Raw genomic sequence first — 11,442 nt, forward strand, 5'->3', positions numbered from 1 at the left:
TTAATCGATATAACCCTGCCAGAAACAGAAAAAGCAGACTCCGAAGCTACCGTGGAAGCTTGGACCGTTAGTAAATCTTTGGCCATGGCGGCGAGGATCGGAAACTCATCCTCCTTACCTCTCCACCAAGCCAGCAAATCAAGACTTCTAAATTCATCTGGAGTCATGTGTTTCACAAAGTTGGTACCACCATACCTTCCAAGTTCACTGCTTGGGGTGTTTACCTTTTGACGTTTACCGGCGTCTTCCCAAATCATGTAGTACATCCCCATTTCAAGGTCGGTTTGGGATTGGGATTGGGCAACAGCTCTTAACGAGTCATGAATTTGGGAAGACGACCCGTATTTTGTAAGGTAAACATCATACATGTTAGACAAGGTGGTGTTGAAAGCATTCTTTAAAGTTTGGTTATAATAGGGGTTTTGATCGTCGTTTAACTCTAGCTCATCACAAATTTTTTCTATTAAAGCTTCAACACCACCAACATTTATGCAAGGGTTTAACGCAGCAGCACATGTCAAAACAGCGGGTAGTTGTTGAAAATATTTTCTAAATTTTTCTTTCATTTTTACACCCATATCAAAATAAGGTGCACCCCTACAATGAAGTTCACTCAACTTTGTGCACATGACAGCAATTTTTGGTAAAGCAATGGGGCTTGTTGGATAGTAAACCCCGGATAAACTTGTTGTGCAAGATTTAAAAATTTGAAGTACCTCCGTAACGATCTCAATCAATAACCAGTTTCTAGGATCGTACGGTGCACATTTACCCCTACTTGACATTATTTGATGAAACGCAACTAGTGATTCTTTTTGTTGGATGGCTTTCTCAAACATATCACAAGTCGAGTTCCATCTTGTTGGACAATCCCAATTGGGCCCCAACCATTGACAATTAGCTTCATCACAAAATTTTTTGTATCTTGAAAATGTTTTATTGTTGCTAAAAACATCTCGTAACATTCTTTTAAAATTGTTTCTTTGCGTTTCGATCACGTTTAACCCATCTTGCACGGCCAAGTTGATAATATGTGCAATGCATCGGCTATGAAAAAACGCTCCATCACAAATAGGTTTATACTTTAATTTTAAATGGCCAACCGCGGCCGTATTGTTGGACGCGTTATCAAACGAAATTGAAAAGATTTTATCTTCAATCTTGTATTGTCGAATGACTTTATCCAAGAGTTTAAAAATATTTCTGCCCGTGTGCGGGTAATCAAACAATTGAAACGCAACGGTTCGTTTCATCATTTGCCACGACCCGGGGTCAACCCAATGAGCCGTCACACAAATGTATGAGTCGGGCGAACCATTAGGTACCGACCACACATCCGTTGTTAAGTTTACACCAGTTTGTAAGTTTGAAAAGTATGAAATTAGTTCGGATTTAGCGTTTTTCCAAGCTTTAAGACAATCTCTTCTAAGGGTCGAACGACTTACGTGTTGGTAGCGTGGTTGAACATACTTTTGCATCATCGACGTGAATTGAGGGTTGTCGAAGTGGTTGAAAGGAAGTGTATTTTGAATCACAAAGTTTGAAAACTGTTGACGTACCGCTTCAAGGTCGTACGTAAACACCGTTCCTTGATTCGTCATCTCCGGCTGCGAACTACTTCCCGATTCGTCCTTCAAGGCCTTGCAAAAGGGCCTTTGTACATGCGCTCTTAAAGTGGAGTTTGCATCTTTGCCATAAAACTTCAAACAATGTTTGCATCGAGCTTTTTGGGTACCGTTAGACATTTCGCATAGGTCGAAATGTTGCCAAACATCTTGGTTTCGTTTCGTGGGGATGACCCGAACGACCGTTTCTCCCGTGTTCGAGGCACCCATGTTGACGGATGAAGCAGCACTTTGGGAGGCCATGATAATCGACTACGAAATAAGAGCGTATGGAGTGGTAATGTGGTATAATTGAGCGTGAGATAACAAAATAATCGCGTATGTAATAAACGTTTAGAGCGTTTGGAGTTGTATAATCGAGTGTGATCTAACCAATACCCAACCTAAGCTATATATAGATGTTTGTGGGGGTAAAATGGGGGGAAAAAAAAAACGGTCAAAAATAAGAAAAAACGGCTATATGGCCGTTACTCAACGGGAAAAAACCGGTTTTTAACCGGTTAACCGGTTTTTTTATAACGGTCAAAAACCGGTTTATAAAAAAACCGGTTAACCGGTTTTTCTAATAACCGGTTATTAAAAAAACCGGTTTTTTAAAAACCGGTTATTAAAAAAAACCGGTTTTTTTTAAAACCGGTTATAAAACCGGTTTAGGCTCCAAATTGTGTAACCGATATACAAACCGCCGGTTTGTAAACCGGTCAAACCGGTTTACAAAAAACCGGTTTTCTTAAAAACCGGTTTCCGGTTTTAACCGGCAAACCGGTTCGAGGACCGGTTTTTTTGACCACCTCTAGTGACCTGTTTAAACTTGTTCATGTTATTTATTTATTATTTATAAAAAAATAAAAGTATATGTCCTACTTAGTAATGGTATGATTTGATTTTAGACTCATAGATTTTTGTTTCAAATACGTTAAATGATTACGTATAAATTAAGACTTTTTGTAACTTTTGCTTTACAAAATGTGATATTTATCGTGTTCCTAAACAGGTCGCATCGTGTAACCTGTTTCTAAACAAATTCGCGTTTGGAGAAAGTGACACAATCGGCTATCGTCTTGTGTTCGGGTCTAACCCCACATATAATTGTGTGTTATCATGTCGTGTTTGACTTGTTTTTCACTTCAACATTACACCTGCAATTAAGCCTACTGGTGTGTGTAAGTTGTTGAAATCCAAAAGGTTTTGTCCCATTTGGAACTAGCCTGTAAACCAAACCAAACCAAACTGTCCGTTTATCTTTTGATATTTATACTATTTGCTTCATTATTTTTGAAAACATGTAATTATATATGCATTACACTAATTATCTTTATCTTTAAAAATATATCATTAACACAAAATAACGATTTGGAAAAACGGTTAAACCCGTAAACACCAAATTGTCAAACGAACAAACCGGTATGTTTGGCCAACTCACCCAACTAACCAATTTAGTTTGTCGTTTCCCAAAACTGCAGTAAAACTTTTCCAAAACCGGCTGAACCAGACCGTGAAACAAAACGAGAAATGAGTCATCCAACATCAAAACTAGTCTTTGATAAGAAAACAGAATTTCACCTTTACATGATTGGGGCAAAATCATTTCCAGACTAAATGAACCAACTAGTCATTTTCCTACACAAGGCATGTTAACCTGTTTGTCATTTTCAACTACCCTATATATAGATGTTCCCATTTTCACAATACAGCAAAAATAAAAACATCATCTATGACTCTATAAAACACAACCTCCAACACATCTATCCAAGTCAGGTATGCAAAACTCTGTACTTCCTTTACATTAAGCTATCCAACACAAACCTCAGCACGCGCTAATCCACATTTATTGTAACATGCTCACTTGCGGGCCTGGCTGCAAGCATCCCCCTATGCTTCTTTATATCCCTGAAAAATACAAAAATCAAATAATAAATTAATACAAACCACATTCTTGATCTGAAACCAGTAAATAACATTTTTAGCACGAGGCTTACATGCAGCGAGGTATTTTGCAATCAGAATCTGTACATATTTGTGAGTGCAGCCTTAGTATTAACCATACTCGTCGACAAAATTTGCAATCAGCACGAGGTTTGACGCTGCATCTAACAGCATGGGAAAAAAGTCTTCTTATAGTATTACATTCTTTATAAGCACATGGTATCCTATCACAGTCGGAGGCGTGCATTAAAGTATTCAGCATGATCTTGAACTGCATCAGAATATAAGAAAACATTATCAACACTAGTTGTAGAAAATATAATTTATCTTAATTACTTTTGCCAAACTGGATTTGTACCTGCCAATCTCTTTGCATCTGAAGTTGTAAACTTTTGGACATGCAGTCAATATCCAAGGAAGGTGGATACAATCTGTGAGGATGATAAGCACCATGTCTCAGTCTGTAGCATGATTCACAAATATAATACTTAGGACAGGTGTCGCAATAGAAGCATTGCCCAACCACAACATCAGCGTAACAAGCGGTACAAGTCGGTTTAGTAACAGGCTTGTAGATTAAATGGTATAGAATCATCATAGACGAATATTTGGCACGCGAAAGTGTATCAAACTGAAAATGGGATTTCTGGCATTTGTTTAAAAACGCATCACGCGTCTCAAAGAAACTGTTCACAAACACATCATCTGTATCCTTGGTATCAAGAGTCACATCATTCACTACCACCTGTAAAACCAATTAATTAAAAAAAAATACTAAAACATATAGAAAAGAATATGAAAGGAAAATAAAGGTCTCACCTCAGAAAGTTGATTTCTTTCACCAGAGTGACACGTGTGCAGTTTACTCTCAGAAATATTCTTATCAGCATTGAAACATCTGGCAATGAACATTGACATTATGATTTTATAATGCCCAAAGAATAAAAGATTAAAACAACAAAGAGCTAATTTACCTAGAACACAGTTGAATCTTGTTGCAATGGCTGCAAAACCATCTACTTCCAGATAAGATAACATCACGACAATGTGTGCAAGTATGTTGTAAAAGAACAATCATAAAGTTTTCCTTCACGGATAGAATGGTTTGTCCCAACTGTAGAATATAAAATAAAATTAAAAAGAGAATTTCTTTTTAAAAATTAAGCTTAAAAGTTTTAACCTTATGCATTACTAAGACATCCTTGACAGCAATATCAGCTTTGTCCTGTCCCATTGCTTTCAAAATTCTCTTGTTAGGTAACTTGCTCTGCAATCCACCAGCAGCAGTTTCTTCTAGTTCAAGTTTCCTAACATGAGTTTCAGCAGCAACTGACCAATAATCACCATCAAAATAAGGCAAACGGGCTGCAGTTATCTTCATATTATTCCCATCTTCACCAGGAACAAAAAACTGACTGTATAAATTAGTATGGTCAATAACAACATTAGCTTCTGTTGCTTTCTTTAACATCAACTTATACCTGCACATAAAACACACAAATTTGAACACTCTAAAGAAACCAAAACTCAAAGAGTATTATAAAAATTTGATTTAAAATAATGAGATACCACTGGCGTAGCTTATCCTGCTTCGGTGTCCTCTGAGTTTCAGGATGGCAGTAAAAAATGTAATCTTCACCTTTTACAAGAGGGCATGCCCAAATGTAGCAGGTGGTAAAACCTCGTTTCTTGCAATAATCAAGGTATCCAATCTGTTTTTCATAGTTTCACATTATTAGCATAAGGAATTAAAAGTATACAAAAAAATTATTTACAGGAGTTTCAAAAAAGCAAAAAGTGAAGTACCAGTATTTCATGATAAACGAAGGTCCGAAGAGATTCACCCGTCACACATTTTCTCTCGGGTCTAAAGTACTTTACAGAATCAAGATACGAGATATACACACAACGATTATTCGGGCCACCACATTCTGATCCAAATTCCTGAACACACATTCCAAACAGGCACACATCTACCCCTTCTATTTTCTGGAATAAAAATATTAACTGACGGAAAAAAAAATGTCAGATAACCAGTTTACAGCATACATAACTAGCACAATATTTATTATTTAATCTTACCTTTGACCTGTATGTAAATCCTGACGGATAATCTTCTCCGTGAAGTATGCTTCTAAACTTCTGCCTAACTTCCAAGTGTTTCTCAACAGATACAACTACTCTCACAACGAGACCTTCAGCCATAGGTACCTACATAAACAGACAATTTCTAGATTCGTGAAGTTGAATAATTTTAAATATGTTATATTCAGATTTAAGGGTATATGAGTAATTTTACCTCGCTTGGTTTGATTCCAGACACTTTTGCCATTTCTTGTCTTTCTTGATTAAGACGTTCGAACAGTCTTTGTTCAATGTGATCACTTAAATTAGTTCTTGGTAAATCTTTTGCTCCAGAAGTAGTGGATTGTGATAATGGGACACGAATTCCACTTTCTAATTCTTGTAAATAACATTTAGGGCAAATATATTCTGCTTTACCTTCAACGTCTTTTTCATCATTGTAAAGACCGCATATTCTATGCTGCCAGTTTTGACACTTGTCACAAAGAACCCACTGCAAAAAAAGACAAGTCTGTTAAATCCAGGGGCTAAACTTGTATAAAACAAAACCCCAATTGCGTTTGGTTAGAAACTTAAAGCTAAACTTACGGAGTCCTCTTTTTCCTCATCATTGCGCGCCCTTTGTAGATTTGATTTGGGCATAGGATACCCATACCCACGCATTAGAATATTATTCCCATGAGTTCCCCTGTAACATGATATACAGAAACAATGGCGTGTGCCTATTTCACCGGCTGTTCGATAATATCCAACATTTCGTTTGATACGCGTTTCACATGATGAACAATACATTGGTGTAGGGGCAAACACAAGCTTATCATTTGAACATAAGTGGCATGTATTGGGACCAACTGAAGGTGCTCTGTTACTTGATGAAGCCTGCATTAATGAGTTTTATATTAGAATTCTTAAGTTTAATTTCGCAAAAACATTTTTTTTAAATCATGGACAAACCTTTTGAGATGTAAAACTCAACAAATGCGCTTTAATTTGATCTGCAGTAAAAAAATCAGCCAAAGATACAGAGGCACTCTGTATCTTGATCTTCTTGGGCTCCAACTGCGAGTCATTATCAGTCAAAGATGCGGTTTTTATTTTGGTATTATCTGATTCTAGGACAGAATCACAATCCATCGTAGACACATTTGGTGTCATGAATTTATTTGAATTCAAATCCGCCTCATCAGTACCGGATTTTTCTTTTTCATCAATGATCATTTCTTTTGAAGAATGATGATCAGAAAATAACTGGGCCGATTTAATCATTTCATTAATAGCCAAAGATGCGATTTTTATTTTGGTATGATCTGTTTCCAGGACCGAATCACAATCAACCATAGACACATCTGGTGTCATGGATTTATTTGAAGTTAAATCTGCCACATCAGCAGCAGAACTTGAATCAGTGTGGGTTTTTATTACGGCCTCCCCATATTTCTCTTTTTCATCAATGATCATTTCTTTTGAAGAAAGATGATCATGATCAGAACATAACGATTTCGTCATTGCATTATCAGTCAAAGTTGCGATTTTAATTTTGGTGTCCGAATCACAATCAAACATAGACACATTTGGTGTCATGGGTTTATTTGAATTTAAATCTGCCACCTCGGAACCAGAATTTGTATCATTATTCGCTTCTACTATGGCCTCTCCAGATTTCTCTTTTTCATCGGTGATCATATCTTTTGAAGAAAGATGATCAGAAGATAACTGAGGCAAATTCATCTTTTCATTGTTTACAATATCACCACTCTGTTTTACCACTGTTAATTTCTTTTGATCACGTGCGCTGTTGACTTTCCTCCTCTGGTTATCATCCATACCATCTTCCCTAACTGTTGAACTCTCCAGAATTGGATATTTCAGCATCTGATTGTTGGCAACATTATGACGCTGATTTACCACCGTTGATTGCAGTTGATCACGTGCACCGTTGACTGTCCTTTTCTGCTCATCCTTGATAGCATCTTCCCCAATAGTTGAACTATCCAACTTTGGATGTTTCATCATTTCATTATTTGCAGCAGGATAACCAATCTGATTTACCATTGTCGATTCCTGTTGATCATGCACAGTGTTGACTTCCCTTCTTTGGTCAACATCCATAGCATCTTCCCCACCTGTTGAACCATCCAACTTTGGACAATTCACCATTTCATCATTACTCTGACACACCACGGTTATTTCTTGTGACTCATGTGTGCCACTGGCTTCCCCTGTCTGGTCATCACCCATAGCATCTTCGCCAACATTTGAACTATTCAAATTTGGATATTTCAATATTTCAATGTTTGAAATAATATCACTCTGATCTACCACTATCGGTTCCTGTTGATCATTGGCTTCCCTTCTCTTGTCGTCATCCATAGCATCTTCCCCAACTACTGAACTATCCAGCTTTGGATATTTCAACATTTCATTGTTGGCAATTTGATCACTCTGATTTAGCACAGTCGATTCCTGTTGATCGTGTGCACCATCGACTACCTTTCTCTGCTCATCGTCTAAAGCATCTTCCCCAACTGCTGAACTATCCAACTTTGCATAGTTCATCATCTCACCATTTACAACATTATCACTCTGACTTACCACCGTTAATTCCTGTTGATTATGTGCACCATTGACTCCCTTTCTCTGCTCATCATCCATAGCATCTTCCACAACTGCTGAAGTATCCGACTTTGGATACTTCATCATTGCATTGTTAGCAGCATTATCACTCTGACTTGCCACCATTAAATCTTGTTGATCACGTGCACCATCTACTTCCCTTCTATGCTCATCATCCATGGCATCTTCCACAACCGCTGAACTATCCGACTTTGGATTCTTCAACATTTCACTGTTTGCGACATTATCACTCTGACTTACTACTGCTGATTCTTGTTGATCATGTGCACCATCGACTTCTCTTCTCTGCCCATCATCCATAGCATCTTCCCCAACTGCTGAACTCTCCGTCGTTGGATGATTCATCATTTCATTGTTTACAGCATTATCACTCTGATCATCATCCATAGCATCTTCACCAACCGTTGAACTATCCATCTTTGGATATTTCATTATTTCATTGTTTGAAACATTATAATTCTGATTTACCTTTGTCGATTCATGTTGATCATGTGCACCATTGGCTTTACTTCTCTGATCATCATTCAAAGCACCTTCATCAACTGTTGAACTATCCAACTTTGGACGTTTCGTCAATTCATTTTCTACAACATTATCACTCTGGTTCACCTGTTGATCACTTGCACCATCGACTTCCTTTCTTTGGTCATCACCCGTAGCATCTTCCACAACTTCTGAACCATCCGACTTAGGATAATTCATCATTTCACTGTTTACAATATCATTACTATGATTTACCAACGCTAACTCATGTTGATCATGTGCACCATCGACTGCCCCTCTCTGCCCATCATCCATAGCATCTTCCCCAACTTTTGAACTCTCCAACTTTGGATATTTTGTAGGCAACACATCTAAAAGAGTTCCAGTACTAGTGGGGCCCGCATTATCGGTGTCCTCTGATTGATCAAGCTTCCTTTTTCTAGATTCCAACTGAAAACTACCAGCACTGGCACATGAAGACCTTGCAAGTCCACAAACACTGCAATCTAAATCGTTACACTTGTCAAAATGGGATGCCAGTTCAAGATGCAGATGGCACTTGCACAAGTTCCCCTGGCATTCTGCTTCATGCATATAATCCTGAAATGAAACATCTTTTCTCAAGTTTGCTGGCATACCCTTGTACATTACATATGAACTTAGCACTCTAAAACCATATGCATCACTAGCTTCCGGGAGGTTACGGAAACTCTGTTTGGCATTGCACGGATTCGAATAAGGAGATTGCACATCATCCACCGATAATAGCGGATGGTCCATGCTGTATGTGCTTATGTATTGATCTATTGGTAACAAAAACACAAAAACACAAAAACAGAAGGTTAGGTTGATGTCAAACATGTAGCTTTTCAGCAAGACCGCAAGACTATGTTAAGAAACATACTGTTATTAAAAGGTTGTTGGAATGAACTTATTGCTGTTAGACTATCAAAAGCTTCAGTATCTGATATAATATCACCATAAGAACATGCAGTGATGGTTGACACCTGTTCAGGTGAAGTAATTACGTCTAAATCACTCTGTTTTATACCCAATGGAGAAATTAAGGGTGTTCCACCATAAGCAACATTTTGGATATACTCGTTATATGTTGATCCTGTACAAGTGTACAATTCCATCATGAATATGACATTAAACACAAATGATTACAAGTGTTGAGTCAAAAGGAAGATTGAAAAACATACCTCCACAAAAAATAGGATTATATATGTTCACGGTAGCAGGACTATAACGACTATATCCCAAATTCATGTCATTTTGAGGCGGAAAATATGAATTTGAGACCAACAAGTCTGGCAAAGATGAATGTGAGGATATTATCTGATGAAAATTAGCATCCTGCACCTCTTGCTGAATAAAGTTCTGCAATCACAGTATATGATTATAATAATTTTAAAAAGTATAATAAAAGTTCAACTATGAAACAGAATATTGATCAAATGAACTTAAAGAATGCTCTGCATATAAACAGGCTCCCCTTCTTTTAAGTGATTATGCAACCAAATAATCTAATTTTTCACCTTTAAAACACAGAAACTCAATTTCAATACAATAATACATGTTCTTAAGGCTAAAATAAGCCTAGGATCCGTTTGCACACAGTTTTTTTACCGCTTTCGATAAGACTTTTCAACAAACAAAAAGCAGAAGCATCCCAACTATGATTCGTTAACTACAATTTATAAAATTATAACTGAATGAATCATACAACATACAACCGATTTACAGAATTTTTCTTAAAAGGGTGCATCGGAACCCTAAATCTTGTTCCGATTTAATCATTAAGGTACTAATTACAACCAAATTCCACAATCAATTCTACTTAACAAAAAGAACAAACATGCATGTCTTTAGAGCATCCAAAATAATCATTACCATATGGATCAATGACGATTCATCAATTCACATAGCATACAACCGATTCAATAAACAAAATCAAAACGGTGAATCGGAGCCCTAAATCTTCAAATCGATGCGATTAGTAGTTTATTAACTAGTTGCATCCAGATTCCAAACTACCACATATATACATAATCATCCACATTGTAACATCCATTCAACTTAAACCGATTTGGAGAATTTTTTTCAAAAGGGTGCATCAGGACCTTAAATCTGGTACCGATTCGATCATTAACGTACTAATTACAACCAAATTGCAACAATCAATTCAACTTAGCAAAAAGAGCAAACGCACACGTTTTTGAGTATCTACAAACAACCATTACCATACAAACCGACAAAAATCATATAGAATGCAAAACAGATTCACGAAAAAAACCAAAACGGCAAATCGGAGCCCTAAATCTTCTATCCAATGCGATTTTTACAGCATTAACTAGTTGCACCCTGATTCCAAACTACCACACACACACATAACGATCCACATTGTAATGCCAAATGAAGTTACAAAACAGAATAAGAACACTCACCTTGGGATTATCGACGGAAGTCGGAAACCGGCGGTTCAAATGACTAATAAGGTTGGATGCCCAATTCTCACCCTCAGTTGTCCCCATATAATTCTTGGCACTAAATATATATATATATAGAAGCACACATTAATTAATCACACAAAAAATTAAATGCACCATATGATATTCATTCACTAATCCCCCTATATTATGCAATTCTGTGTGCCCCTTTATTCCCAAAAGTTAAAAAGTAATCA

General features: G+C 37.1%; 1 protein-coding gene across 1 annotated transcript; it reads right to left on the minus strand.

Moving 5' to 3' along the window:
- Window positions 1-3,191: 3,191 nt before the first annotated feature.
- Window positions 3,192-7,142, minus strand: LOC143536350 (histone acetyltransferase HAC12-like). The gene is made up of 12 exons (XM_077030361.1): window positions 6,591-7,142; window positions 6,225-6,515; window positions 5,851-6,129; window positions 5,634-5,762; window positions 5,358-5,558; window positions 5,121-5,263; window positions 4,732-5,032; window positions 4,526-4,665; window positions 4,371-4,449; window positions 3,910-4,296; window positions 3,605-3,822; window positions 3,192-3,515 (listed from the first exon to the last, which is right to left on the minus strand). The coding sequence occupies exons 1-12, from the start codon at window positions 7,140-7,142 to the stop codon at window positions 3,443-3,445; spliced, it is 2,793 nt and encodes a 930-aa protein (XP_076886476.1). The 3' UTR covers window positions 3,192-3,442.
- Window positions 7,143-11,442: the final 4,300 nt, after the last annotated feature.

Source organism: Bidens hawaiensis, unplaced genomic scaffold (assembly GCF_021521415.1).
Source record: "Bidens hawaiensis isolate Kalapana, Puna unplaced genomic scaffold, B.hawaiensis_p1.1 tig00010796_1, whole genome shotgun sequence".
NCBI lineage: Eukaryota > Viridiplantae > Streptophyta > Magnoliopsida > Asterales > Asteraceae > Bidens > Bidens hawaiensis.